We start from the raw sequence: 27,804 nt of genomic DNA on the forward strand, positions 1-27,804 counted from the left end.
TATATATATACTTTACATATTTAGTAAATGTGGACATATTAAAACAATGTGCGTTTTGCCAGCAATTTGACCTCAGCTATATATTTGTTGTAAGTTAAAACAAACCACACAGAAGAACATTTTATTAGACGAAAATAACATTAAAGTTGCCGAAAAAGAAACATTATTATTTCTTTTATTATTATTTCTATTATTTACAACTCGCGTTGTAAAAACCATAAATCCCAAAAAGAAATATGTTATCTTTGACCACTTTAGTAGTTATTCGTGGTTTTAATTTTAAAGTATGCCAAATATTACCTTGTTAACGAAATTAATTGTTATTAGAAAAAAATTAATATATTTAGCTTAGCATTAAATTGACACAAAACCTATGTAAAAGTGATTTATAATGATTACAGAAGATTTATAGTTTGATAATGAGTTCACAGTAAACTACCAGATAGAATCTTCGTAGGATGTATTTTAGTAACTCTATTTCATTATCAAGTTACGTATGCCCTGTTAGGATATACGCTGTGTAGAAGTAATATAGTATGCAAGAACTATCAATACTACGGTTTTGAAACTATTGTAGTGTAATAAATCGTCTTAATATGCTTCAGAATAGAATCTCGTAGCGTAGTGTAGGATTAAGTAATAACACATGAAATGTGGACAATACCTAGAGTTCTTGACAATTTATTTAAATAAATAAACTAAAAAGTTATTGAAGATATGTTTGTTTCAAACGAAACGACGAAATATGACTGATGAACCTACGCTACGATAACCGGAAAGTTTTGTGTGAGGCAGAGTGAGTGTGTCTTTGTCTCGTTAGTGTTACTGCAGACGCCAACGACCGCAGTCAAGGCCTCACTATCGTTGTCGTTGACATTAATGCCGATATGGACAATTAGACCTAGACTGCCCGACCATTGCTCTCTTGCTCGGTAACAATATCTGAGTGTCTCAATGTCACCTACGCCACCTTTCTCATTTAAATGCTAGTCCTAGACTGCCCGACCATTGCTCTCTTGCTCGGTAACAATATCTGAGTGTCTCAATGTCACCTACGCCACCTTTCTCATTTAAATGCTAGTCCTAGACTGCTCGACCATTGCTCTCTTGCTCGGTAACAATATCTGAGTGTCTCAATGTCACCTACGCCACCTTTCTCATTTAAATGCTAGTCCTAGACTGCCCGACCATTGCTCTCTTGCTCGGTAACAATATCTGAGTGCCTCAATGTCACCTACGCCACCTTTCTCATTTAAATGCTAGTCCTAGACTGCCCGACCATTGCTCTCTTGCTCGGTAACAATATCTGAGTGCCTCAATGTCACCTACGCCACCTTTCTCATTTAAATGCTAGTCCTAGACTGCCCGACCATTGCTCTCTTGCTCGGTAACAATATCTGAGTGTCTCAATGTCACCTACGCCACCTTTCTCATTTAAATGCTAGTCCTAGACTGCCCGACCATTGCTCTCTTGCTCGGTAACAATATCTGAGTGCCTCAATGTCACCTACGCCACCTTTCTCATTTAAATGCTAGTCCTAGACTGCCCGACCATTGCTCTCTTGCTCGGTAACAATATCTGAGTGCCTCAATGTCACCTACGCCACCTTTCTCATTTAAATGCTAGTCCTAGACTGCTCGACCATTGCTCTCTTGCTCGGTAACAATATCTGAGTGTCTCAATGTCACCTACGCCACCTTTCTCATTTAAATGCTAGTCCTAGACTGCTCGACCATTGCTCTCTTGCTCGGTAACAATATCTGAGTGTCTCAATGTCACCTACGCCACCTTTCTCATTTAAATGCTAGTCCTAGACTGCTCGACCATTGCTCTCTTGCTCGGTAACAATATCTGAGTGTCTCAATGTCACCTACGCCACCTTTCTCATTTAAATGCTAGTCCTAGACTGCTCGACCATTGCTCTCTTGCTCGGTAACAATATCTGAGTGTCTCAATGTCACCTACGCCACCTTTCTCATTTAAATGCTAGTCCTAGACTGCTCGACCATTGCTCTCTTGCTCGGTAACAATATCTGAGTGTCTCAATGTCACCTACGCCACCTTTCTCATTTAAATGCTAGTCCTAGACTGCTCGACCATTGCTCTCTTGCTCGGTAACAATATCTGAGTGTCTCAATGTCACCTACGCCACCTTTCTCATTTAAATGCTAGTCCTAGACTGCTCGACCATTGCTCTCTTGCTCGGTAACAATATCTGAGTGTCTCAATGTCACCTACGCCACCTTTCTCATTTAAATGCTAGTCCTAGACTGCTCGACCATTGCTCTCTTGCTCGGTAACAATATCTGAGTGTCTCAATGTCACCTACGCCACCTTTCTCATTTAAATGCTAGTCCTAGACTGCTCGACCATTGCTCTCTTGCTCGGTAACAATATCTGAGTGTCTCAATGTCACCTACGCCACCTTTCTCATTTAAATGCTAGTCCTAGACTGCTCGACCATTGCTCTCTTGCTCGGTAACAATATCTGAGTGTCTCAATGTCACCTACGCCACCTTTCTCATTTAAATGCTAGTCCTAGACTGCTCGACCATTGCTCTCTTGCTCGGTAACAATATCTGAGTGTCTCAATGTCACCTACGCCACCTTTCTCATTTAAATGCTAGTCCTAGACTGCTCGACCATTGCTCTCTTGCTCGGTAACAATATCTGAGTGTCTCAATGTCACCTACGCCACCTTTCTCATTTAAATGCTAGTCCTAGACTGCTCGACCATTGCTCTCTTGCTCGGTAACAATATCTGAGTGTCTCAATGTCACCTACGCCACCTTTCTCATTTAAATGCTAGTCCTAGACTGCTCGACCATTGCTCTCTTGCACGGTAACAATATCTGAGTGTTCAATGTCACCTACGCCACCTTTCTCATTTAAATGCTAGTCCTAGACTGCCCGACCATTGCTCTCTTGCCCGATAACAATATCTAAGCGCCTCAATGTCACTACGTCACCTTTCTAATTTTAAAACTAGTCCTAGACTACCCGAAAATTGACATAAGTTTTAATATGATATGGACAATGTCTCTCGACAAATCTAGTAGCACTCTTAACAAATAGTACGTACTTTTCTAATGGTCTGAGGACTTTAACTAAAAAATTAAATAGTGAAATATAGAAAAAAATCTTTTCGGACAGATACATATTTTTTCGAGAACTTTGCTAAATTTGGATGCAGTAGATATCGGTCTTCAATAATAGATAGATATCCTTGGGAAAATATTTAAGAAGGGAGGAAACCTTATCAGGTTTATCCGGGAGTATCTCTTGTTTGTAGGAAAGAACAGTTATACGAATATATCGATTTAGTGTTGGTAATTGTTTCAATCTAGTGTATCATCAGTAGCGTCGTGTGAATATTATTTATCTTTTAAATGTTATATTTATGATATCATATTCAGTATTATGGATCAAAGTCGTATAACACCTGATCTACTAGAAAGTTAGATCTTTCACGATTCACAAGAACATAGTTTGTGGTTATTAATAACACGACATATAAGTAATAATTAAAGCTGAAAATGACCAAATCTTCAGTGCTACGTTTTGAAATATAACTCTGCCATTAAAATATCTGTGTAATGTCTTAAATTCATAAATATTGTGAATAATTTCATTTTGAAATGGATAAGATCGAAGGATCGACGAGTAAGGTGGAGGCAGGCGAGGCTACATGTATTACTTGGCGGCGGTCGACGAGGAAGGTGGAGGCAAGCGAGGGTACATGTATTATAGCTCGACGGCGGTCGACGAGGAAGGTGGAGGCTGGCGAGGCTACATGTACAATTCGGTGGCGGTCGACAAGTAAGGTGGAGGCAGGCGAGGCTACATGTATTACTTGGCGGCGGTCGACGAGAAACGTGGGGACAGGCGAGGCTACATGCAACGAACTATACTACTGACTGGAACGCGCGCTGGCTTACAGAACCGGGCCGAAATCCGGGGTTGCGTCTGACGTTTGCAGGCGCTCGGAGTGGGGCAAGAACACGCTCCGCGCTACAAGCAGGCCCTATGCAGTTTGCTTTCGCGGCATTTTAAATCGCCCTGTAGCCTCTAATATGATTTAAATTTTACAACATAATTTTCTAACATCTGTTGTTACACAGCGTTTTTCTTAAGCATTGAGGTGTATGTTAAATTACTATAAAACAATAACCTGTAATCGTTATCAAATTACCGTAGGCTATTAACGACAGTAACTAACACAACAGGAACCAGATATAGTCCTAGGTAAAATAGTAGGCTACATGTTTTCTTATTACTTGTGGTATATTTCAATTCATGTCACAAACAATTCACAAACATGATAAACTTAGTCTAAGTGTTGGAAAACAAAATCATTTTTATTAAGTTTTTGTCTTATGCCCAAGTTAGATTTCTTCGTCACATGCAAGGTTTTTTGTTTTGCAATGTGGATGAGATATTATTTTCAAAAACAAATTGAGTTACAGATTTTATTAACAATAATTCATGGCTTCCAGTAAAATTCATCGTTTACTTAAATGTCCTTTGAATACACTACCTGTTAAATGGTTACAAACTCTCATTGTTAAATTTACAGTAGTCAAATTAGTCTCAGATAGCTTGAGCAAATAGGCATATTTAACAACCTTTAATACATCCTCACTTGATCTGATTAATTTGCCCTTAGATTTAAAATCAGTAAGGCGTGTATATGTTCTAAGATCAGAATCATTAGCATGGAGTTACATAACAACAATCTTTACATTTGATTTGTTTTTCTCCATTCGTGTCTAACATGACTCCACAGATATAATACAAGATTTCATCCTTAAAAACTAGAGTCATCATAATTTTCCATTACACATATGGCGCTCTCAATTTCACTCTCGTCATCTATGTCATCTACAACACATAAACCATGGCCTAACTCAAGAAGGCCTAAGTGTGAGTTGGGGTCAAACTCAAGACAGTTGGAATTTTCAGATGCCCTGACACTGTTTTCCTAAACATTAGTTGCCTTACTGCCCAAGTAAAACTGTTTTTGTAATTAGGATTGTCATTATTCCCACCCCTACTTCTAATACAGGAGAAAAAATAATTCCAGGTGGTCTTTGACTAAATTTGTATGACAACAAGTATTTAAAATCCTCTCTAAAACTAACAATCTGTCTCTATAAAATACAAAAACTCTTAATATTACTTAGAAAACCTAAAGCGAACGTCTTCCTTGCATGATTTTAAAATTGATTGTCCTCCACAATTTTAAGTTTTGACAAATAGTTGTCTGCTTTTTTAAAAGCATTAAATCATCATTTGCTTTGTTTTTCTAGTTTCATCGGGCCCTTGTAGCCTCTTCCAAATGGATCCCTACTGTTCATAAAATCGAAAAGATTGTCAACTATTCTTAAAAATTCTACAGTTGCTAGACAATCTGAATCTCTGAGAACTGTGGATGTTCTTTAATGTTCAAATATTGTAAAAGCGTCTGCTATCGCTGGAACTAATAGTCTGTGCAGCTACCTTTACATTCATTTTTCTATTTTTGTAGAAAACATGTTTGTCTGATAATTTGTTACACATTTTCAGACCTAGCTAGTTCTGTAAATTATTAAGATCCTCTATATAACTTAAAACAAATTCTCCCTGACTCGGAGTCTATAACCTTTTATGTCCGCTAGTGCCTTTCTTTGCTAGTTTTAACATGTGTGGAGGATCCAAGCAAAATGGCACAAATATCGTAATTCATAGTATCGAGTTTGAAAAATGGCGCTTCAGGGAACTTACAACCTAAATGTTTTCAATGCGCTAAGATTCGTGCTGGTTTCCGTCAAAGGTCACGCTCTGTACATTAACGCCCACTTCACTTAGTTTAACTATAGCCACTTTAATTTAGCTGCGACAGAAAAACTGATGAAGTTTTTATTTACATAAAAAATACCCTACGATACATTTAAAGTGCCTCTCAAAGAAACAATTTGAAATACTAAAAGCTTCTGTAGCAATCTCCTCGTTGTTGTCTATTTTGAATCCTCCAACATCTACATATCCTACATTTTTCCCTAGTTGCTCGTCATAAACTATCTGCTTTCTAATGCTCATGGAATTCGAATACCAAACTTACATTTCTTAGGTGCTCTCCTGTTCCTTAACATTATGTCTTAAATACATGAATACCTCCTCCCCAAAAACCCTGGAACAACAATTAAAATTTTGAAATCCATTTTCTTAATGTGGCAGGATGTGGTAAAAATTAAATTTTGAAGCCCGCAAGTATCTATAAGCTTTTGGTGAATAAAAATATAGTGTTAAGGCAAACTCCTTAACACTTTCTGTGAAAGTATGTTTGTTTTTACTTTTTCCTTTGTTTTTCAGGCTACTCAACAATAACTCGAAAGGCAACCCTGTAAAGTTGTTTTCCTACAATTTCGATTAACGAATCTGTTTTGGTGCTTTTAAATTTGTTTTTCAAATTTGAAATCAATTCTTTCATTGACCTTAATTTACAGTCCCTTCTTTTTAATTTTTGCTTTAGAGCTTTAACCTTCCGGCGCAATAGCACTTTTCTGGGAGATAGAGATGAGGATTGGTGATGCAGTTTTCCGCTTATCCTAGAATCATTAGCATTGAATTAATTACAACAATTAAAATTATTGTAATTATCATTCGTGAATTTATTAAAATTATTAACCCACAAACCCCAAACTTATTAAAAAAAAACATTTGTATAAGAACCCCACTCCAATTCATGAGACATTTTTATCTAGCCGCATCCTCTAAAAAAAAAAAAACCTTTTACGTGATGTCCGTGTCTATGTCTACCAACGAACTATACTACAGCTTACCGGTGTTTGATGTAGGCCAAACTGTTTGATTTTTGCTCGTTTGGTGTGTGGAAAACTGACTGGTCGTGATGTGTTCCAACGGCAGCAGCAGAACCTCAAAAAATAATCAACAAAAATGCTGTTAGATTAACCTGCGTTGAATATAGCCCTATCGCAGCAAAATTGCAGACAATAAAAACAATAGAACATTATAACTGAGGTTTGCGGCAAACAAGGCTGGCTTTAAAATTTGTTTATAGTTTTATATCAAATAAAAAATACTTACCAATAGTATTAATAGAATAATAACAATTTAATATAATGATTTTATGTTTTTTAAACACTGTTGCAGGGAGCAAAGTAGTTTTTACGTTCTTTTAAAAATTATGTTTTCATATTTACACATTTGCTTTTTGATTCTGACAACACAAATAATTATGTTAAACTTACCGATGACATAGACGTGTTGGGCTTCAAATCGAAGATCTGCACTAGGTGGCTGAATAGGTACGGGTAACTTCTTTTTGATGACAACCCTCCTCTGTTTTTTTTTGGCGGTGGTTGGATATTTGATGAAAGTCAAACAAATGTCGGAAAATTGCTTCATTTTTTTAGTCTTTTCTTAGTTGTGTTTTGGTAAAACTAAATGAAAAATCGTCTTCTTTGAAATGTTTACCACACAGAACAGTATGTTTTGTTGGTTTGAATTTCTTTCTTTTCAATGCAATAATCCATTTTTTTAAAAGTTTGTCATCATCCAACGGAAAGCTAAAACATAAAAAGTCTGTATAATTTACTGAAAAAATCAAAACATAACAATAATTCTGAAGTACATAAACAAATGTTTTAGTTTCGTACTGGATTGGAATTTGGTGCATAGTGTAAAAAGGCTGAAATCTACTTTAAGAATAGATAGGCTAACTTGGAACAACTCTCTTGAGTAATTGGAATTTTTAAATTGTTTACAGAAATATCAAATTATAGTTTTAAAAACTATAAAAATATATTTTTTGACTAGCGGATAATCAGTCCCTTACACATAATTATTTATTCGTATATACCATCAACAGTCGTACTTACTGAACTATTTCTGTTAGGTCCTAATAATCTTGCAAGTTTATGAAACAAAGTATAAAATACAACATATCAAATGTTACAATTTATAATTGCTGAAATGTATTACTATGGTTAAAAATGTTAAGTCCTTACTTGTGAAAAGAAGTGTTGCAGCCTTTACTCCATCTCGAAGTACAGTTGTACGCAGCACAACTCTTTACCATTGTTTAAAAAGCATCTCGAATATAAAACAAATTTGTAACTCTTAAACACCTATTAAAACGATTAAAATAATAATTGACTTTTTAAAACGATTAAAAATAACAATTGACCTTCTCGTAGCAGACGTTGAGACAGACTGAAGTAAAGTATGTCCAATGATTTTTTTTTTGAGTTCGTGGGGGGGGGTTTTTTGTGACATGAAAACGATTCATGTTGTGACATGTAAAAGCGGGTTACCTGTGTAGTCGATTAGTGCGGTTGAGTTCTTGCCCACTCCGAGCGCCTGCAAGTCTATGGATACTCCCGCAGCACCACGGGCTGTGTGTGCCCGGAAAACATAGTACAGGGCTTATGGACAGCGCGCGTTGCCAGTAGTATAGTTCGTTGGCTACATGTACGAGTGGCGGCGGTCGACGAGGAAGGTGGAGGCAGGCGAGGCTACATGTATAGCTCGACGGCGGTCGACGAGGAAGGTGGAGGCTGGCGAGACTACATGTATTACTCGACGGTGCGGCGGTCGACGAGAAAGGTGGGGACAGGCGAGGCTACATGTATTACTTGGCGGCGGTCGACGAGGAAGGTGGAGGCTGGCGAGGCTACATGTATAGCTCGACGGCGGTCGACGAGGAAGGTGGGGGCAGGCGAGGCTACATGTATTACTCGACGGCGGTCGACAAGTAAGGTGGAGGCAGGCGAGGCTACATGTATTACTCGACGGCGGTCGACGAGGAAGGTGGAGGCAGGCGAGGCTACATGTATTACTCGGCAGCGCGGGGATTTTAAAAGTTCAACGACAGGTTCAAGGATGTCGGACCGCACGCCTACGATGAGTCAATAATCTATAAAATAGACGTTGATCCGGTTTTCACTAAGAACACTAGATGGAAATATTTAATCATTTATGACTACTAATTACAAGGGGACCGTGTTTATAAAATGAGCCCTTGAATGTCTTGAAACCGATAATGGGTTCACGTCCGCGTCCCCATTGTCGCTACGGTCGGGAACAGCGCCCAAGTTCGGCTTCAACAACTTCCGAGCCCCATTAAATATTTTATAGGTTAATTTTGTTGGTGTTTAATCAAATTTGTCTGGACATTTTCAGGGCGTAATTGGGGGTAGGTCTGCTTACAACTACCAGAAAAGGTTCATTTGATTTATTGTCCAGTTAACCAAGTCTGTTTTTACTCGTTTGAATTTAGTATCTCTGTTAGGTTAGCTTGAAATGGGTTTGTGAGGATGTCGGCAGCTGATATGAGGAAAGGGTTTGACTTATCATCTCAAGACAAACTTCCATAATTAAATATCTATAGGAGTTGTGTAAAATATTAACTTCCAATAATTGTAAACTCCTTATTTAATATTAATTGTATACAGTTACTATGAAACAAAATAATTATTAAACCTGTATTTAATATAATTTAATCATAGCTAACTAGCTTACCCACTCCATTACTGATTGTTTAACACAGTATACTTTAGAAGTACGAAACTATTCACTTAATATGTATATTTCTATATAACAGCTGTAATCAAAGTGGTTGTAAAGGGAAAACACAACCTCTTCTTAACTGTTGCATACAGTCTTATTCAAGACCCTAGAGCACATGAGGAAAATTAAAACTCATCCAGGGCAAGGTGTTCATATAAGATTAACTTAAGTTATGGACTCCCACAAAGTGTCTGTGGGATATTGTTTATTTATTTATTTCAACGGGAAAAAACCCAATACATCAAAAAATATACAATGAAAAATTTACAAGTGGTAGCTAACATTCATAAACTGATGAATGACTAGGAGCTTCAAAAGCTGTGTGTTGAAATAAAGGACACATATAGTTGTTGTTTGTAGACAGTTTAAAGCTATTTATATTGACATTGTTTGACTGCCCTTGTAGGTACTAAGGAGATGCAAAGATAGCCTAAGTTTAAACAAATATAATCTGTCACTTAGCAATAACATTATGTATGTATCTTTGTATGTATGTGGAAAAAAAGAAATGATAAAAACATGCATGCTCACTGTCGCCTTGTAATTCCCTCCGCAGTTTCCAAGAAACTAGAGATTGTATTTTAAGATTGCAACAGGTTTAGTTTCATTTGGCTTATAATATATAGTCCAAAATGGAAATTTGTTTGTTAATATAATGACATTTTTTTAAATAAAATAGCATTTGTTTAGAACATATAATTATTATTCGTAGACTAAACATTAACATGCAGTAAACCTAATCCTAATAATATTTCTAATACGAAAGTGCCTTTGTTTGTTTGTTTTTTTTTTTTTTTCTTTTACACGTAAACTATTCAACCGATTTTACTGAAACTATTACCTGAACATTCATAGGGTTCCAGCGTTATAGACCTATTCTTATCTCGAAAATTCCTCCGCGCTACGCACCACTGGTCTTTAAAGTAGAGAAGAATCCCATCTTGGTCTCTAAAGTTGTAACATATGAATTAAAAGAGCGTGTCTAATGTAATCAGCTGTTCTGTGTAAACAATATTATTTTCAATTTGTTTACACTTATGGTGAGTACATTGTATAGTAAATAATCATTATTTTCACTTCGTTTTAGATTTCAGCGATTAGGTAAGTCCTCGTCTAGCTTACAAAATTTCTAAACATAAGATAGTCAAAATTTGACTCCGAGACTCCCTTTGAAGCAGTCGGCAAGAACTATACTAGATGAAAGTTCGCTGGACTGAGCTTTTGACTTAAATGTAATTCCAGTTCTTAATGTTATGAAATATTAACTCTATTTTTCAGTATATAAAGAAACAAACGCTTGGTGCATTATTAATGTACTTTTAACTTACAATTTTTTAACAAATATTAAGTATTAGATTTAAAAGATAACTGTTATTAACTTTTGCTATAAATTTAAAGACTGATGTAAACCCATCTTACTTCGCTTTTAGCAGAAGTAGGCTTTTTGATCCGTGGTTTATATACATATTATACTATCGGGAAACGAGGCAAAATCAAGTATGGAACAAAACATACTAAGAAAAAAAAGTAAATTATGATGGCCATAAATATAAACTTTTTGACGCATATTTTTGATTGTGGCAACAAGGCAAGCGCAATATTGACGTCGGAAATATAATTCACTCGAACCAGCAATGGTCATACTTAATTACTGCTGCTAAATTACACGCACAGCAGCGGGTAACTGCTAGCAGTGCAGATATAACAGACAGTGTAGTCTAATTTTAACTATATATTTAAATACTGTTATGAAACGTGAATTGTTTCAAACGTCTTTGACAAAAGTAGGCTTCTCGATTGTAGGATAGTAACAATTGCAGCATGTTGGTGCTGATTCGAAAAGGAAAACAAGCAAGACGATCATAAGGTTAACATGGCCTTTATTTAATTAATCGTTTCTGTCATCAACTAATTGAGATTTATTTTATGGATCTTTATAGATTACGATTCTAATTTGACCGGTTCGATAAACGATAAAACGCCTTCAAATTTCCTATCACGGCCTATGTTTATAACGTTTTCACTTACCCGAAACGTGCAGTTTGTTTTATAATAGGCTATAAAATTGAAATGAATTTGAAATGAACAAATAATGCCTGTTTATGGGTGGGATTCATAGTATTTATACAATACATTTAAAAAAACATTGTAAATTAAAATAATTAGTTTGAAATTTTTACAACATTTTTATTGATACTATTTAAATGTCCGGAAAAATCCTGTTTCCTTCACAATCCTTCCATCGTCAAAAATAACCTTCAAACAAAGAATTTAAAGACCGTTGAATAAAGTCTTACTTTCTCTACTCTCTGACCTCATCATTGACGCTGAAGGCTTATCAGGTGATCTTGGAAACCCATTGCTTTCAATGAGCCTCGATATTATCATGATACGAACTTGAAATAGAAATCGTTTAAATGGTTTTGTTAGATGTTGCTTTGTTCTTACCTAATCCATATAGGTATTCTACATACCACTTTATATTGAGTCAGACGACTTCGCGAAATATTTATTTAGTAGTACTGATATATTACATATCAGTTTATACATTTTGCTTTGTACATTATGTAAAATACACAATTGTTTTGTTTAATTTTAAGTTTGTTCTTACATAATCTATACAAAGCTTTCATCTTATTGTTACCATGGAGTACGTAATGTATAGTATAACACAATTGCTATATAAATAAGCTGTAAGATGATCACCTCAAGCTTGCTTAACCCGAGGTGTCTATGGATGCTTTTCTCCTGTCAACTTCGTAGGAGGTGTTGGACAAAGAAGCCAATTCTATATCACGCGTTAGTTTTCTATAATTTTAATATTGTTATTGGTATAAATGAATTAAGCATGAACATTTATTAAAGTACATGTTAGTTTTAAATTCTAAGTAACCTTATAACATTGTATAAAATACGTGTTATCCTTGTTCATTGTGTAAAATGTACAATTTATTTCTTTAATTTCAACATTAGTTTCTCTTACTATTAATACACTGCTATTATGCTTCATTAAGTGTTGATATTGTTCAGTTTGCCTTAATCTCTTTTTACTACACACGCACACGTAAACACACATGAACCGTTAATAGTCTATTACTAGTTTAATATAAGGACATGTTTCCCTAACATTTAATTGGAGTTTTTAATATTATTGTTATAATTTAAATGTTTCTGATTTCATATTATTTACATTTATTGTTTATTGATTTAATGCATCTTTATTTACATATTGTATTGATAATTTAATCTTTAACAGAATAGAGTGTGCCAAATAATTAAAAAAATTGTTTGGTCTTCTCCCGCATAAAATATGCGTTTTTATGTTTTGTAGTAACTTAATTATGAGAGTTTCTCTAATATACGAAATAATTTGTGCATATTTTGTAAGTACATTTATTCATGCTTTTATGTTTTCCTAATCTGGTTTTTCAGCCATGAACGATTCCCTCTGACTAATACATGTATAATACTCGTAGGTCAGTAGTGTGGTATGATATGTTGGAATTCATTATGGAAAGATATTTACATTCATATTTAATGATTTATGTTTACCCAGCCCAACAGTACGGTAATTAAAACTTGTTTCAACCCCTCACTTCAAGGGTATTACAAAGTGGGTTTACAACTCTAAAACAAAATTATATTATAACTTTGTTAAGGTCTGTCGTGAGAAATGAAAAATTTTAATTAACACAGATAGTTAGTTAAAATTAGTATTTTAAATATTAAAGGTATGTTTTGTTTTGTTTTGTTTATATGAGTTATTGTTTATTTACTACAGTATAAAATTGTAATATCCTAATTCTGAGCTTGCATTAAGATAATAGATCCTTGTAGTAAGTTAATCCTAATCCTATCGCAAAATAAATTGCGCCCTTACTCTAAACTCTTCGGAGAGTACGGAGTGTATCCCCTTCTATTATTTATCTATTTTATGTAGCCTATATATATATATATATATATATATATATATATATATATATATATTATAGTCTTTGCGCCTGCGCTGTTGTACTAGACAATCTTAAAACGTGTACGTAAATCCATACACCTCTTCAAGGTCCTAATTTTCCAAATTTAGGGTAACGTCCGTTAGAGGACAGTAGAGGTCATTGAGTTAACGGACTGAAAAAAAATTCTTAGAAAATGTAACATCCAAATTTCTATATAATTAAAAGGCAGGAGTACGCCACTCCACATGTCGTAACAGGCTTCGCTGAGGTTGCATGCAAAATTTCAGATCTATTTCCTATTTCATTCTCGAGAAGTCCTGTGGACAGATAGACTGTAAGTCGTGCAAAAGAAGTTTTGTCACGAAAATGACGCATCATAGGATTCATTTTTGGAAAAATACATGTTTCATGTCAGTGTTCGAATCAATTACTTTTATCCACTAAGTTCCAATAAAATGATGTATCTATGGGGATAGTTAGGCTGCATGTTGTTAATATGTCACATGTTTGAATGTCTTACGGATGTATTGAGTTAGTTTACACATTTATTTATCACACTTTTTTCTCGTTGCTGTCATAGTTACTCATAAGACCAGTGCAAAATATTCGTTAACATTCAACCAAATCCCATGGAGTAACATGTACCATCATGGAACTCGGTGTTCCTCATGTAGAGGTTGAGGTTCATGAGCAATTTCAGGTATATAGATGAGTTTGTTTACACATTTATTTATCACACTTTTTTCTCGTTGCTGTCATAGTTACTCATAAGACCAGTGCAAAATATTCGTTAACATTCAACCAAATCCCATGGAGTAACATGTACCACCATGGAACTCGGTGTTCCTCATGTAGAGGTTGAGGTTCATGAGCAATTTCAGGTATATAGATGAGTTTGTTTACACATTTATTTATCACACTTTTTTCTCGTTGCTATCATAGTTACTCATAAGACCAGTGCAAAATATTCGTTAACATTCAACCAAATCCCATGGAGTAACATGTACCACCATGGAACTCGGTGTTCCTCATGTAGAGGTTGAGGTTCATGAGCAATTTCAGGTATATAGATGAGTTTGTTTACACATTTATTTATCACACTTTTTTCTCGTTGCTATCATAGTTACTCATAAGACCAGTGCAAAATATTCGTTAACATTCAACCAAATCCCATGGAGTAACATGTACCACCATGGAACTCGGTGTTCCTCATGTAGAGGTTGAGGTTCATGAGCAATTTCAGGTATATAGATGAGTTTGTTTTCGACTTTTTTCGTTGCTATCGTTACTCATGCGGGCAAAATAGTTAACATTCAACCAAATCCCATGGAGTAACATGTACCACCATGGAACTCGGTGTTCCTCATGTAGAGGTTGAGGTTCATGAGCAATTTCAGGTATATAGATGAGTTTGTTTACACATTTATTTATCACACTATCATAGTTACTCATAAGACCAGTGCATATTCGTTAACATTAATATAACATGTACCACCATGGAAATGTAGAGGTTGAGGTTCATGAGCAATTTCAGGTATATAGATGAGTTTGTTTTTCGATGTATCGTGCGGGTAGACGGACAGAAATATTTTACGAATTTATGATAGGCTTCACTAAAACTCACCCTAACTGACAAGTGTCAGATTGTACATTTATTTATTTATTCATACATACGGCAATCGCCATTTTACAAAAATGTTTACAAAATGGTATTCGAAATATTGATAGTACACTTTTCATGCATAGCCACTTACATGCAATATTAGTACTACTGGACTAGCCATTGTTACAGAACAATTGAATATGGTATACATTTAAAGATAATAAAATAGAACATCAAAGACAAGATACAAAAAGAGATAACAATGGCTACAAGATAATAATTATATAATAATGTACATGCTAAGTGTATGCAACTTGTGCATCAAAGACAAATTGAAAACAAGGTAACAAGATAATAGCTACATGCTTCATGCTAAGCGTGTGCTAACTCTACTGCATGGGTCAATATACAACAAGACAAAAATCAACAAGACAACCACATGCTAATACTAAATACTATAAGTGCTATAAGTACATGCTATAAGTGTGTGCTGACAGTATAAACTATGAAAATTTAACAATGAAATGACAAAACAATATATAACAAAAAATAAACAATATAACAAAATACTAGCAGGAATGAGCAACCAAAGGTAGACTCTTGCTTTCAATGTGCATCATGCTCAGACACCCAAGAGAAGACCCGCCTCCGAAACACCAGCATGGATACGCCAAAGAATTCCAACTGGTGGGCAGCATTAAATTCAACACACAATTTTATCTAGAGTTAGACGACTTCACGGAATATTAATTTATGTAGTATTTATTACAGATATATTTATATTCCAAATATGACGTCAGAAATACCCCCACCTCACGGCCTTGTCTTTACGGAATAAAATTGGCTCGTTACGCTCTCCATTCTCCACCTTCAAGATTGTTACAAAAATATCTTATTGGCAATTGTCGTATTGGCGAATTGGTGAAAGTCGACAATTTTACTCTAAAGTTAACCTTTTAATATAGATACGTCCCAAGTTGTACTCACGATTCACCTACCTTTCCGCAGGATTCCCAAGTACGACTGTACAAGTTGAGATGGTCAACATTATTTGTAATACAGGACTATAAGGCTCATTCGTAGAAAGGGTGTCGGACGCTGAAACACAAAGGTTCTATAGAAGGTATTCCGTAAGAAGATTGTTTAAGAGAGCCCCAAGTAAAATCACAATTAAACCACGATTAGAGGTATTTGTGAGTGCGGAGAGCGAGGTCAAAGGTATGCACTACTAGTGAGTGGTCTGATCTGATAGTGAGCCTCTGCCCCGTCAGCCCGCGCCGATCACTGTTGACGAGTAGGACGCTCGCAGCTAGCGCGCTCTCTCTCGCTCCGCTCGTCCCGGCCGTCGCTTTTTATTTTGTTTTTTCTCGTCTACAGCAGGTTCTCGGCCGGGCCCCGCGCTCAGTCCGTGCGTTGCACCTATACTATGTGCGTAGCCCGAAACTTTGTCTAATTCTTCCCGATTTGCGCCGTTTATCGCGTGTAAGACCGGTCTTGTTCAGTAGCGAGCGTGGTGTCGCGTCTGCGGGAGGTGCCTGCTGCAGCGCCATGATGGTTGTGTCCGATCAGACCTCCACTCCGCAGTTTCCTTGGTTCCAACCGGAGCCCGGCCCGTGCCCCATGCGTGGTGAGTTAAACCACCGTCTGCACACACTCATACACTCCATCCTTAACTCATTTCTTTGTTCGCTACAAACCCGCTTTGCTCCCTTATTTACTTCAAACACTGGAATGCTATTCGAAACCATCAAATTCTTTCTTCTAGATCATTATTTTTGAAGGTTCATTGAATAACAACTGGTGAGAATGAAATAAACATTGATATAATAGCACTTTTCGAATATGTACAGTAGATTAAAACAGTACAATACGGAAAACTAACAAAGAATGTTTCAGTATCGCACTCATCATACTTAACGTGAGAAATGTGCATCGAATAACGTGACACAAACGTCGAAATTTCCAGTTGATCTTTAATGGCATTTTCCCGTCTTTATACACGTAAGTGTGTTGTCATTACCCTTTTGCTTTGCACTTTGAATACAGATTAATAATACCTGCTTGAAAAGTAAACGGTCACATTTATCACATGGTGCCTTGGATATGGATAAGTTGTGTATCAAATGATTTAGTTGCGTTGTCTACAGTAGCAAGTAAGTAACTATTAGTTTCGATTTCAAGGCCAAGAGAATTAATGGTATAACTGACTTATTACTTATAAGACTGAGTTACAATGTTGATTAACATGGAGATCAGGTCGATAATGGCCATAAGATTTAAATTACGAGTATAAGACATAAATTCTCACATGCACGAGGAATCTGGAAATGAATTTTTATGTTCATCAGAACATAATCACGAATCGATTCATGAGGAATAAGTGGATATTGTAATTAAGGCATACATAAATTCGTTTGATGTCTTTGGTTTTGTTTATTTTATACCAGTAACACGAAGTAAAGAAATGTTGACTAAAACAATATACAGCCATTAACATCCTTCTTCGTAGAGAAAATATGACAGGCATTCTGAATAGGCTTAACCTTGCTCTGCCAATACTTCATCAATAGCAGAATTTGCTCAAGATGGAGTTTAGACATTTACCAAACTAGTGTACATAAATGTTCTCATTTTTTGAACTTAATAAATGCTTATTTCCGAGGCTTATTTAGTTTTATAGTGTGTATGTCCTTGCCATCTGCGAATACTGCATTTTCCTTTTCTGAGTGGGTGACAAAAGAGTAGTCCAAAGCGACAAGTAGTGGCCTAGAACCCCTTTGAAACTTGGATGACAATTAATCTTCCTTTTCAAGATGTTCATATAACGATCATTGCTGCACATAGACCTGAAATTCGCCATCAGGCCGCAATTATTCAATGCTGCATGGTCGTAAGGCTTCTTCAACTCATTCGAGGCATACATGTATAATAGGAGTGACGTACTAAACAGAGATTCCCTTGTTCTGTGCCGAGGACTGAACTGTGCTAACGGATACCACCACACCCCGCCACTACTGCCAGTAGAGGAGTGAGGCACATACACTACAGAAACTACAGAAAATATGGTCTTTTCGTTGCCGAAGACCGAACTATATTAACGGACATTCCCACAACCTGCTACTACTGTACCAGTAGAAAAGTACAGTCACTGGCATGGCAGGACCAGGAACTACAAAAGGTAAACTCTTCTGTGTCAAGGACTGAACTGTATTAACGGACATTACCATACTCTGCTACTACTCTACCAGTAGAGAAGTACAAGGTCTGGCACGGCAGAACCAGGAACTACAAAAAGATAGTCTCTTCTGTGTCAAGGACTGAACTGTATTAACGAATATTTCCACACCCTGCTACTACTCTATCAGTAGAGAAGCACAGTCACTGGCACCGAAGGAAGAGGAATTCGGTAGGCTCATAAAGGTACATAAAGGTAGGCTCTTCTGTGGCAAGGACTGAACTGTATTAACGAACATTACCACACCCTGATATTACACTACCAGTAGAGAAGCACAAGGACTGGGATGGCAAAACCATGAACTACAAAAATGTAGCCTCTTCTGTGTCAAGGACTGAACTGTATTAACGGACATTCCCACACCCTGCTACTAGTCTACCAGTAGAGAAGCACAAGGTCTGGCATGGCAAAACCAGGAACTACAAAAATGTAGCCTCTTCTGTGTCAAGGACTGAACTGTATTAACGGACATTCCCACACCCTGCTACTACTCTACCAGTAGAAAAGCACAGTAACTCCATGGCAGGACCAGGAACTACAAAAAGGTAGTCTCTTCTGTGTCAAAGACTGAACTGTATTAACGGACATTCCCACACCCTGCTACTACTCTACCAGTAGAGAAGCACAGTCACTGGCACCGAAGGACCAGGCTCTACATAGAGGTAGTCTCTTCTGTGTCAAGGACTGACCTGTATTAACGGACACTCCCACACCCTGCTACTACTCTACGAGTAGAGAAGCACAGTCTCTGGCATGGCAGGACAAGGAACTACATAAAGGTAGGAGTTAAGGACATTCCCGCACACCCTTTTACTGCTCTGCCTGTAGAGAAGCGAAGCATACATTCACTAGCGCGGCAGGACCGAGAATCTCGGTAAAGGTATTCTTTTATTCTGTACCCATGGCTGACTGTGCTGACGGACAACCCTGTATACCCGGCACTACACTGCCAGTAGAGGAGCGAGGCACACACTCACTGGCGCGGCAGGATAGACAGCCCCAGAAAAGATATTCTTTTATTCTGTGCCCATGGCTGACTGTGCTGACGGACAACCCTGTATACCCGGCACTACACTGCCAGTAGAGGAGCGAGGCACACACTCACTGGCGCGGCAGGATAGACAGCCCCAGAAAAGATATTCTTTTATTCTGTACCCGTAGCTGACTGTGCTGACGGACAACCCTGTATACCCGGCACTACACTGCCAGTAGAGGAGCGAGGCACACACTCACTGGCGCGGCTGGACCGTGGACTGAACGATCGCCGGCCGGCTAAATAGCCAATTAACCCGGGGAGGATGGATGCAAATGAGACCGGTCCCAGCCGGCTGATTTACTTTGGAAAATCGCGACTATATTTATGCCTCCTCTGTACTGGACACTTTTGATTTAAATATCCTACCCAAGATAAACTCAACCTCTGCGTTTAATATTGTTGTGTTTGGTAATATTTAACTACGGGGGTTCCAAAGTGCCTGTCTTAACTAAATGCATACTTAGTAGGTTACAACTAAATATCCTACCCAAGATAAATTCATCCTCTGTGCTTAATATTGTTGTGTTTGGTAATATTTAACTACGGGGTTCCAAAGTGCCTGTCTTATCTAAATACACACTCAGTAACACATTGAATGAGAATTCGTGTATTTTAAAAAGTGGATGAGATAGAGGAAACGATACATGGTCGTGGACGATTGAGAACTAAATATAGCGTTTTTTGGTTCCAACAGGCAAATTTTAAGAAACCAAATGCAATTTACTTATAAAAATAAATCGACGAAAGATGTTACTAAAAGTGAATAATAATATTAAATCAGATATCAGCTGTCAGTGTAATATTTCTATATGAAGAATCTACACGGTTCACTAAGTTGTTTATAGTTCCCAGCATCTTCTCCATTTGAGTGAGATGATGATTCACCTGATACCCGCTAGTTGTATATGGTACATCGACAATTCCAAGGTCTAGCCAGGGTCGAAGAAGGTACGCAGGGACATTAACTTTGCCTTATTCTGATGATGTAGGTTCCTTTGAAATCTTAACCACAGTTTTGTGGTTGGATGAGGATAAGAAACGTTGCAAAGTTGTTCTGCACGTGTTTCACGTCTTCACGTGTACCAAAGACCTTTTGCACACTATAAGCGCAAATTTGGACGCTAAGGGGTTTTACAGCCACACCCCCAGTTTGCTGTCAAGGAAATTTAAAGCTAGTACATCCTATCCGATCATTACCGCAAAATTCTGCTCCGAATGGGCCGAGAACCTAATTGGTTGCGATTGAGTGTTATTAATCTTGATGAAGGAGAACAGCTATTTACGAAACATTTGTGGCAGAGTTGGTGATTCACATCAATCTATATTTTGACTAATAGTTTTGAATCCAACTGTATGTTAACAGACAGGATAAACTCTGTTCTCTTTGGACTAAAAGGTCTTTGGATTATGTTTTTAATTTACTTCGAATCCACTTCTTAACAATTACGTTTAGAGTTGATATTTAGATTCTCAGTAAAGGGATGGACGCCTTTTGGCGTAATGCAGTTTAGTGAGCCCACGATGGTCGCACAAAATGCCATGATGCTGTTTGCGATACGGTCGCGGCTTAATCCAAGGTCATTGGACTGTCGCGCATGAGCAGTCTAATACTTCGAAGAACGCCTTAAATCCAATAAAGTATCTTAAATTGAAGACGTTTCAGGTCATTAGCATTCAGGTGATGAATTAAGTGCCTGCGTTAAGCTGTTTGCTTGCTGCGAAAGTGATCGCAGAAATATTGTGACAACCTGTCCTTGAGACAGGATCTCCCTCGAAACTTCCATTTTGAGAAGCCTAACCTTCTTGCATTCGGTTGTCACAAAGCGCGGAATTTGTGGCTGCTGTGTGCAGTCACGATTATGATTGTTCAATACAGTTAAAGGATTAGATGAAGTTACAAATAAAAAATATTATAAGTAATAAATTTTAATGATAAAAATTCAAATATATGTGTCATTATCAGAGTTCATTAGAGTTCTGCCTTAAAAAAATACGTTTTACATCTTCAATATTACTATGGAAATACCTTCAATCATTAATAGCAATTAAGAGTAATAAATGAAGTTCCTTTTCTGTTACATATGTATTAACACTAGCAAATTCAAATTCAAATTATCAAACTCTGCTAACGAAGTGTAATGTTTCAAAAGATAAATTACTTAGTAACGTACTGTTAGTACAGACGATAAACTGATTTGTACTAAAGATTTTTGCGTTAAATAGAAATTGAAATTAAACAAAAACGATTGTAAGTTATGCTACTATAAAGTATAAATAACCGGTACAAATTTACCTACAGATTAGTATAAAACGAATGAATTAAATCTAAACAGTAATAGAAAAGTACTTGGTAAACAGTATAAGGAAGATGACAAATTTGCAGCTGTTTGTTTTTTATAAACTAACTATAGAAGCTACTCGAGCTGTGTAAATTAGTAGGTGTAAACTCATATATCAGTAGCAGGAGGGTGTATAGAACACTCTGGATCGGGCCAGGAACCTTTGATCTGCAGAAGCTGATCCACTAAAAGAAGTAGCCTACTCTCCAATCTACCAATCGGCACCAAACACCAACAATGCTACCGGTATAGCTGCTGATAGTTGATACAGAGATTAGGTACTGTATTGGCCTCAGTTAATTGGTAGGCGTAGATATCTGAAGCAGAAGCTTATGGGACGCCCAGAATTAAGCGAAGTAGTGACCTTTGACCAGCGGGAGCTGACCTGCCGTCACGAGTATCCTACTCTCCAATCTACCAATCGGCACCAAACACCAACAATGCTACCGGTATAGCTGTTGATAGTCGAGGGCGAGAGGAGGAACCGTCGGTCCTCAGTTAATTGGTAGGTGTACATATCTGTAGCAGGAGGAGCTTATGGAACGCCCTGAATTAGGCGAGGGAGGAGTGACCTTTGACCTGCAGGAGCTGACCTGCCGTCACGAGTATCCTACTCTCCAATCTACCAATCGGCACCAAACACCAACAATGCTACCGGTATAGCTGCTGATAGTCGAGGGCGAGAGGAGGAACCGTCGGTCCTCAGTTAATTGGTAGGTGTACATATCTGTAGCAGGAGGAGCTTATGGAACGCCCTGAATTAGGCGAGGGAGGAGTGACCTTTGACCTGCAGGAGCTGACCTGCCGTCACGAGTATCCTACTCTGCAATCTACCAATCGGCACCAAACACCAACAATGCTACCGGTATAGCTGCTGATAGTCGAGGGCGAGAGGAGGAACCGTCGGTCCTCAGTTAATTGGTAGGTGTACATATCTGTAGCAGGAGGAGCTTATGGAACTCCCTGGATTAGGCGAGGGAGGAGTGACCTTTGACCTGCAGGAGCTGACCTGCCGTCGCGAGTATGCTACTCTCCAATCTACCAATCGGCACCAAACACCAACAATGCTACCGGTATAGCTGCTGATAGTCGAGGGCGAGAGGAGGAACCGTCGGTCCTCAGTTAATTGGTAGGTGTACATATCTGTAGCAGGAGGAGCTTATGGAATTCCCTGAATTAGGCGAGGGAGGAGTGACCTTTGACCTGCAGGAGCTGACCTGCCGTCACGAGTATCCTACTCTCCAATCTACCAATCGGCACCAAACACCAACAATGCTACCGGTATAGCTGCTGATAGTCGAGGGCGAGAGGAGGAACCGTCGGTCCTCAGTTAATTGGTAGGTGTACATATCTGTAGCAGGAGGAGCTTATGGAACGCCCTGAATTAGGCGAGGGAGGAGTGACCTTTGACCTGCAGGAGCTGACCTGCCGTCACGAGTATCCTACTCTGCAATCTACCAATCGGCACCAAACACCAACAATGCTACCGGTATAGCTGCTGATAGTCGAGGGCGAGAGGAGGAACCGTCGGTCCTCAGTTAATTGGTAGGTGTACATATCTGTAGCAGGAGGAGCTTATGGAACGCCCTGAATTAGGCGAGGGAGGAGTGACCTTTGACCTGCAGGAGCTGACCTGCCGTCACGAGTATCCTACTCTCCAATCTACCAATCGGCACCAAACACCAACAATGCTACCGGTATAGCTGCTGATAGTCGAGGGCGAGAGGAGGAACCGTCGGTCCTCAGTTAATTGGTAGGTGTACATATCTGTAGCAGGAGGAGCTTATGGAACGCCCTGAATTAGGCGAGGGAGGAGTGACCTTTGACCTGCGGGAGCTGACCTGCCGTCACGAGTATCCCACTCTCTAATGCGCTAATCGACATCCCATACTAACCACTCTACCGATACAGCTGGAGTTAACCCTTATTACTTAATTTATCACTATTGCTATAACTCATTCAACTCGCTGTTGTGTAATGTATACTAAAATTATGTTTTCCTCATAGTGATCATTTGTTGTAGAAGGTGCATTAAAGAAATAGCACATAAGAAGTAATGCAAGGTGTACGTCGCCCCAAGTGTCGCCTAGTCCAATGCTTTGCTGAGGTCCAATGCCAAATTTCAAGAGATCATTTCTTTGGTTGCCGGAGACGACAAACAATAGGGAAATTGTGTCAGCGTATTGATGGATAAGCTTCAATGGCCCTTAACGAAATTCCACGGTTGGACATGCAACATTATAGTATTTATATTCTTTTCTATGTATAAATGAAGTTTCGTCCAAAATATCATTTCTAGAGATGAATTCTCTCTCGATATATTTTGCCACGTGATACATAGACATTTTTGTTCATGAAATTTGGTTTCATGTCAGTGTTTAAATAATAAAAGTGTACATACCAATTGAAAATAAAATTATGCTTATGTGTTGGGATATTTAGGCTACGTTTGTTAATATTTCACATGTTAAAATATTTTATGAGTGTACTGGCTTGTTTACAAATTTACTTCTACAGTTCTCTCGTAGCTATCGCGGTTTACCAATGTACATGTATTCGCTAACGCGGACCAAATCCCAAGGTCTGATTTTCACTATCATCGAACTCGGTCTTCCTCGTGTAGAATTAAGCTTCATGAACAATTTAAAATTTATAGGTTAGTTTGTTTTCGAGATATCGTGCGTAGAGTTTTATACAGAAATAAAATCTTACCAGCCCCAATAAATTCACACCGAGAGTCTTTTACTAAAAGAAGGTTCAAAATCGTTAATTTTTGAAATTGGTTTTTTAAATAATAGATTTGCCACGAATTTATTGTAATCGTTCTATGGCCAAGAAATGTTACGTACGGTATTATGATAAACTGCATTATTATAAACCGCATCCCTTGTTATATAATATAATTAATTGATTTTTTACAGCATTAACTTACAGAGTTGTTAAATCTATATCACTTTAAATTATTAGAGGATATAATAGAATTTTAAAATACCCTTCAGAATTTCCAAACTATCATAAAATGATTTCGAAGTTAATGTATTAATTTCAGATATTTAGTGTTTATTCAAGCGAATTTTCAAATGGCGACATGAGCGAAAAGATCTTAGATTTTATGAAATAATAACAATGTTAAACTATTCACACTTTTTAGGTCTTTTTACCGGGTAAATTGATAAGAAATGTCATATTTTCAATATATAGTTAGCACATGCCCAAACAACACCGATGTGACTTAACTTTAGATACAGTACTAAAGCCCCATTATCAACTCGATGGCACTAATATTCCAACAATTCCCGCTACGGTGAATTACATAGACATAAGCAATTTTAGCCACTCTAAGATTAAAACACGGTGTGACCAGAAGAAGTCTCAAGCCTAACTCTTTTGTACACAAATAAGATAAAATAAACACGAGTTCCGTGTCTAGTTTGATTCCCTCATAAGTGCTTAATGAGTCATTTATAAATATGTTATGATACGCTGCGGATAAATCCATTCAAAGCAGCTTGTATAAAACGTGTGATAATGCATAATTGATATTTTTATATGAACGTCACTGATCCAGAACACGGAGGTTCTATTAAAGCCAAACATACGACCGCAGCTTTTGAATTATTGCAAAATGCAGAGAGTTAACACATACATTTATGTTTTTATTATATAATCAATACTATTGGGTCTTCTGTCATACCAGTTTCGCAAGACCATATTCCCGTACGTCACACAAAACTCTGGCGTTAACAAACGGTCAGCAATCAAGATGCGCCATACTCTTCAAACCGTCTATCCGTCCCTATCAGACCCGAACTCCTTGTTCCTCTGTCATACCGGTTTCATTGGACCGTATTCCCTTACATAACACAAAACTCTGCTGTGAGCAAACGGTCAACATCAAGATGCACCGTATTCCGCAGACCGTCTATTCGTCCCTATCAGACGCGAACTTCTTGGTTCTCTGTCATACCGGTTTCATTGGACCGTATTCCCTTACATAACACAAAACTCTGCTGTGAGCAAACAGTCAACATCAAGATGCACCGTATTCCGCAGACCGTCTATTCGTCCCTATCAGACCCGAACTTCTTGGTTCTCTGTCATACCGGTTTCATTGGACCGTATTCCCTTACATAACACAAAACTCTGCTGTGAGCAAACAGTCAACATCAAGATGCACCGTATTCCGCAGACCGTCTATTCGTCCCTATCAACACCCGAACTTCTTGGTTCTCTGTCATACCGGTTTCATTGGACCGTATTCCCTTACATAACACAAAACTCTGCTGTGAGCAAACAGTCAACATCAAGATGCACCGTATTCCGCAGACCGTCTATTCGTCCCTATCAGACCCGAACTTCTTGGTTCTCTGTCATACCGGTTTCATTGGACCGTATTCCCTTACATAACACAAAACTCTGCTGTGAGCAAACAGTCAACATCAAGATGCACCGTATTCCGCAGACCGTCTATTCGTCCCTATCAGACCCGAACTTCTTGGTTCTCTGTCATACCGGTTTCATTAGACCGTATTCCCTTACATAACACAAAACTCTGCCGTGAGCAAATAGTCAACATCAAGATGCACCGTATTCCGCAGACCGTCTATTCGTCCCTATCAGACCCGAACTTCTTGGTTCTCTGTCATACCGGTTTCATTAGACCGTATTCCCTTACATAACACAAAACTCTGCCGTGAGCAAATAGTCAACATCAAGATGCACCGTATTCCGCAGACCGTCTATCCGTCCCTATCAGACCCGAACTTCTTGTTCCTCTGTCGTACCGGTTTCATTAGACCGTATTCCCTTACATAACACAAAACTCTGCTGTGAGCAAACAGTCAACATCAAGATGCACCGTATTCCGCAGACCGTCTATCCGTCCCTATCAGACCCGAACTTCTTGTTCCTCTGTCGTACCGGTTTCATTAGACCGTATTCCCTTACATAACACAAAACTCTGCTGTGAGCAAACAGTCAACATCAAGATGCACCGTATTCCGCAGACCGTCTATCCGTCCCTATCAGACCCGAACTTCTTGGTTCTCTGTCATACCGGTTTCATTAAACCGTATTCCCTTACATAACACAAAACTCTGCTGTGAGCAAACAGTCAACATCAAGATGCACCGTATTCCGCAGACCGTCTATTCGTCCCTATCAGACCCGAACTTCTTGGTTCTCTGACATACCGGTTTCATTGGACCGTATTCCCTTACATAACACAAAACTCTGCTATGGGCAAACAGTCAACATCAAGATGCACCGTATTCCGCAGACCGTCTATCCGTCCCTATCAGACACGAACTTCTTTGGTCCTCTGACATACCGGTTTCATTGGACCGTATTCCCTTACATAACACAAAACTCTGCTATGGGCAAACAGTCAACATCAAGATGCACCGTATTCCGCAGACCGTCTATTCGTCCCTATCAGACCCGAACTTCTTGGTTCTCTGTCATACCGGTTTCATTATACCGTATTCCCTTACATAACACAAAACTCTGCCGTGAGCAAACAGTCAACAATCAAGATGCACCGTATTCCGCAGACCGTCTATTCGTCCCTATCAGACCCGAACTTCTTTGGTCCTCTGACATACCGGTTTCATTAGACTGTATTCCCTTACATAACACAAAACTCTGGTGTGACCAACAGTCAACGATCAAGATGCGCCGTACTCCTCAGACCGTCATCCGTCCCTATCTGACCCGAACTTCTTGGTCCATTGTCGTACCGAACTACATATAGTCGGTAAATAAAGGTAACAATCTGGTAAATGGGTCTTGATGGGACAATGTGTAGTTGAATCACTTGGAAGAATTGTAAGCGACCGTTTGTGAGGAGCCTAGCTACCGTACCGGTCTCCTGTCCGACATAGCGCTGGGTGAGTCATCGCACGATTCGGCAGCCTTGCAAATCGCTGGTTGCTTTGTCTATCTCGTAATGGAATAGAAAGTCGGTTGAAATGCTCATAAGTAAGTAATATATAAACAATAATCAATAAACCTCGGCGTCTTTGTACTCCATAAGAAAACGTACATATTGACGTGAGTTCACGTTTTT

At 38.2% G+C, this 27,804-nt stretch overlaps 1 protein-coding gene across 2 annotated transcripts in view; it reads left to right on the top strand.

Annotated features, from left to right (window-relative positions):
- LOC124355151 (LIX1-like protein) overlaps positions 1-27,804 on the top strand; it is a 170,664-nt gene that overhangs the window by 93,479 nt on the left and 49,381 nt on the right. The window contains exon 1 of one of the 2 annotated variants that reach the window (XM_046806139.1): positions 16,078-16,754. The exons of the other annotated variant lie outside the window; for it this stretch is intronic. Within the exon in view, the coding sequence (XP_046662095.1) occupies positions 16,676-16,754 (79 nt within the window). The 5' untranslated portion in view covers positions 16,078-16,675. Of the gene's footprint in view, positions 1-16,077; positions 16,755-27,804 lie in introns of those variants that run through there. 2 annotated transcript variants of the gene reach the window in all.

This window comes from Homalodisca vitripennis, chromosome 2 (assembly GCF_021130785.1).
Source record: "Homalodisca vitripennis isolate AUS2020 chromosome 2, UT_GWSS_2.1, whole genome shotgun sequence".
NCBI classification, from domain to species: Eukaryota; Metazoa; Arthropoda; class Insecta; order Hemiptera; family Cicadellidae; genus Homalodisca; species Homalodisca vitripennis.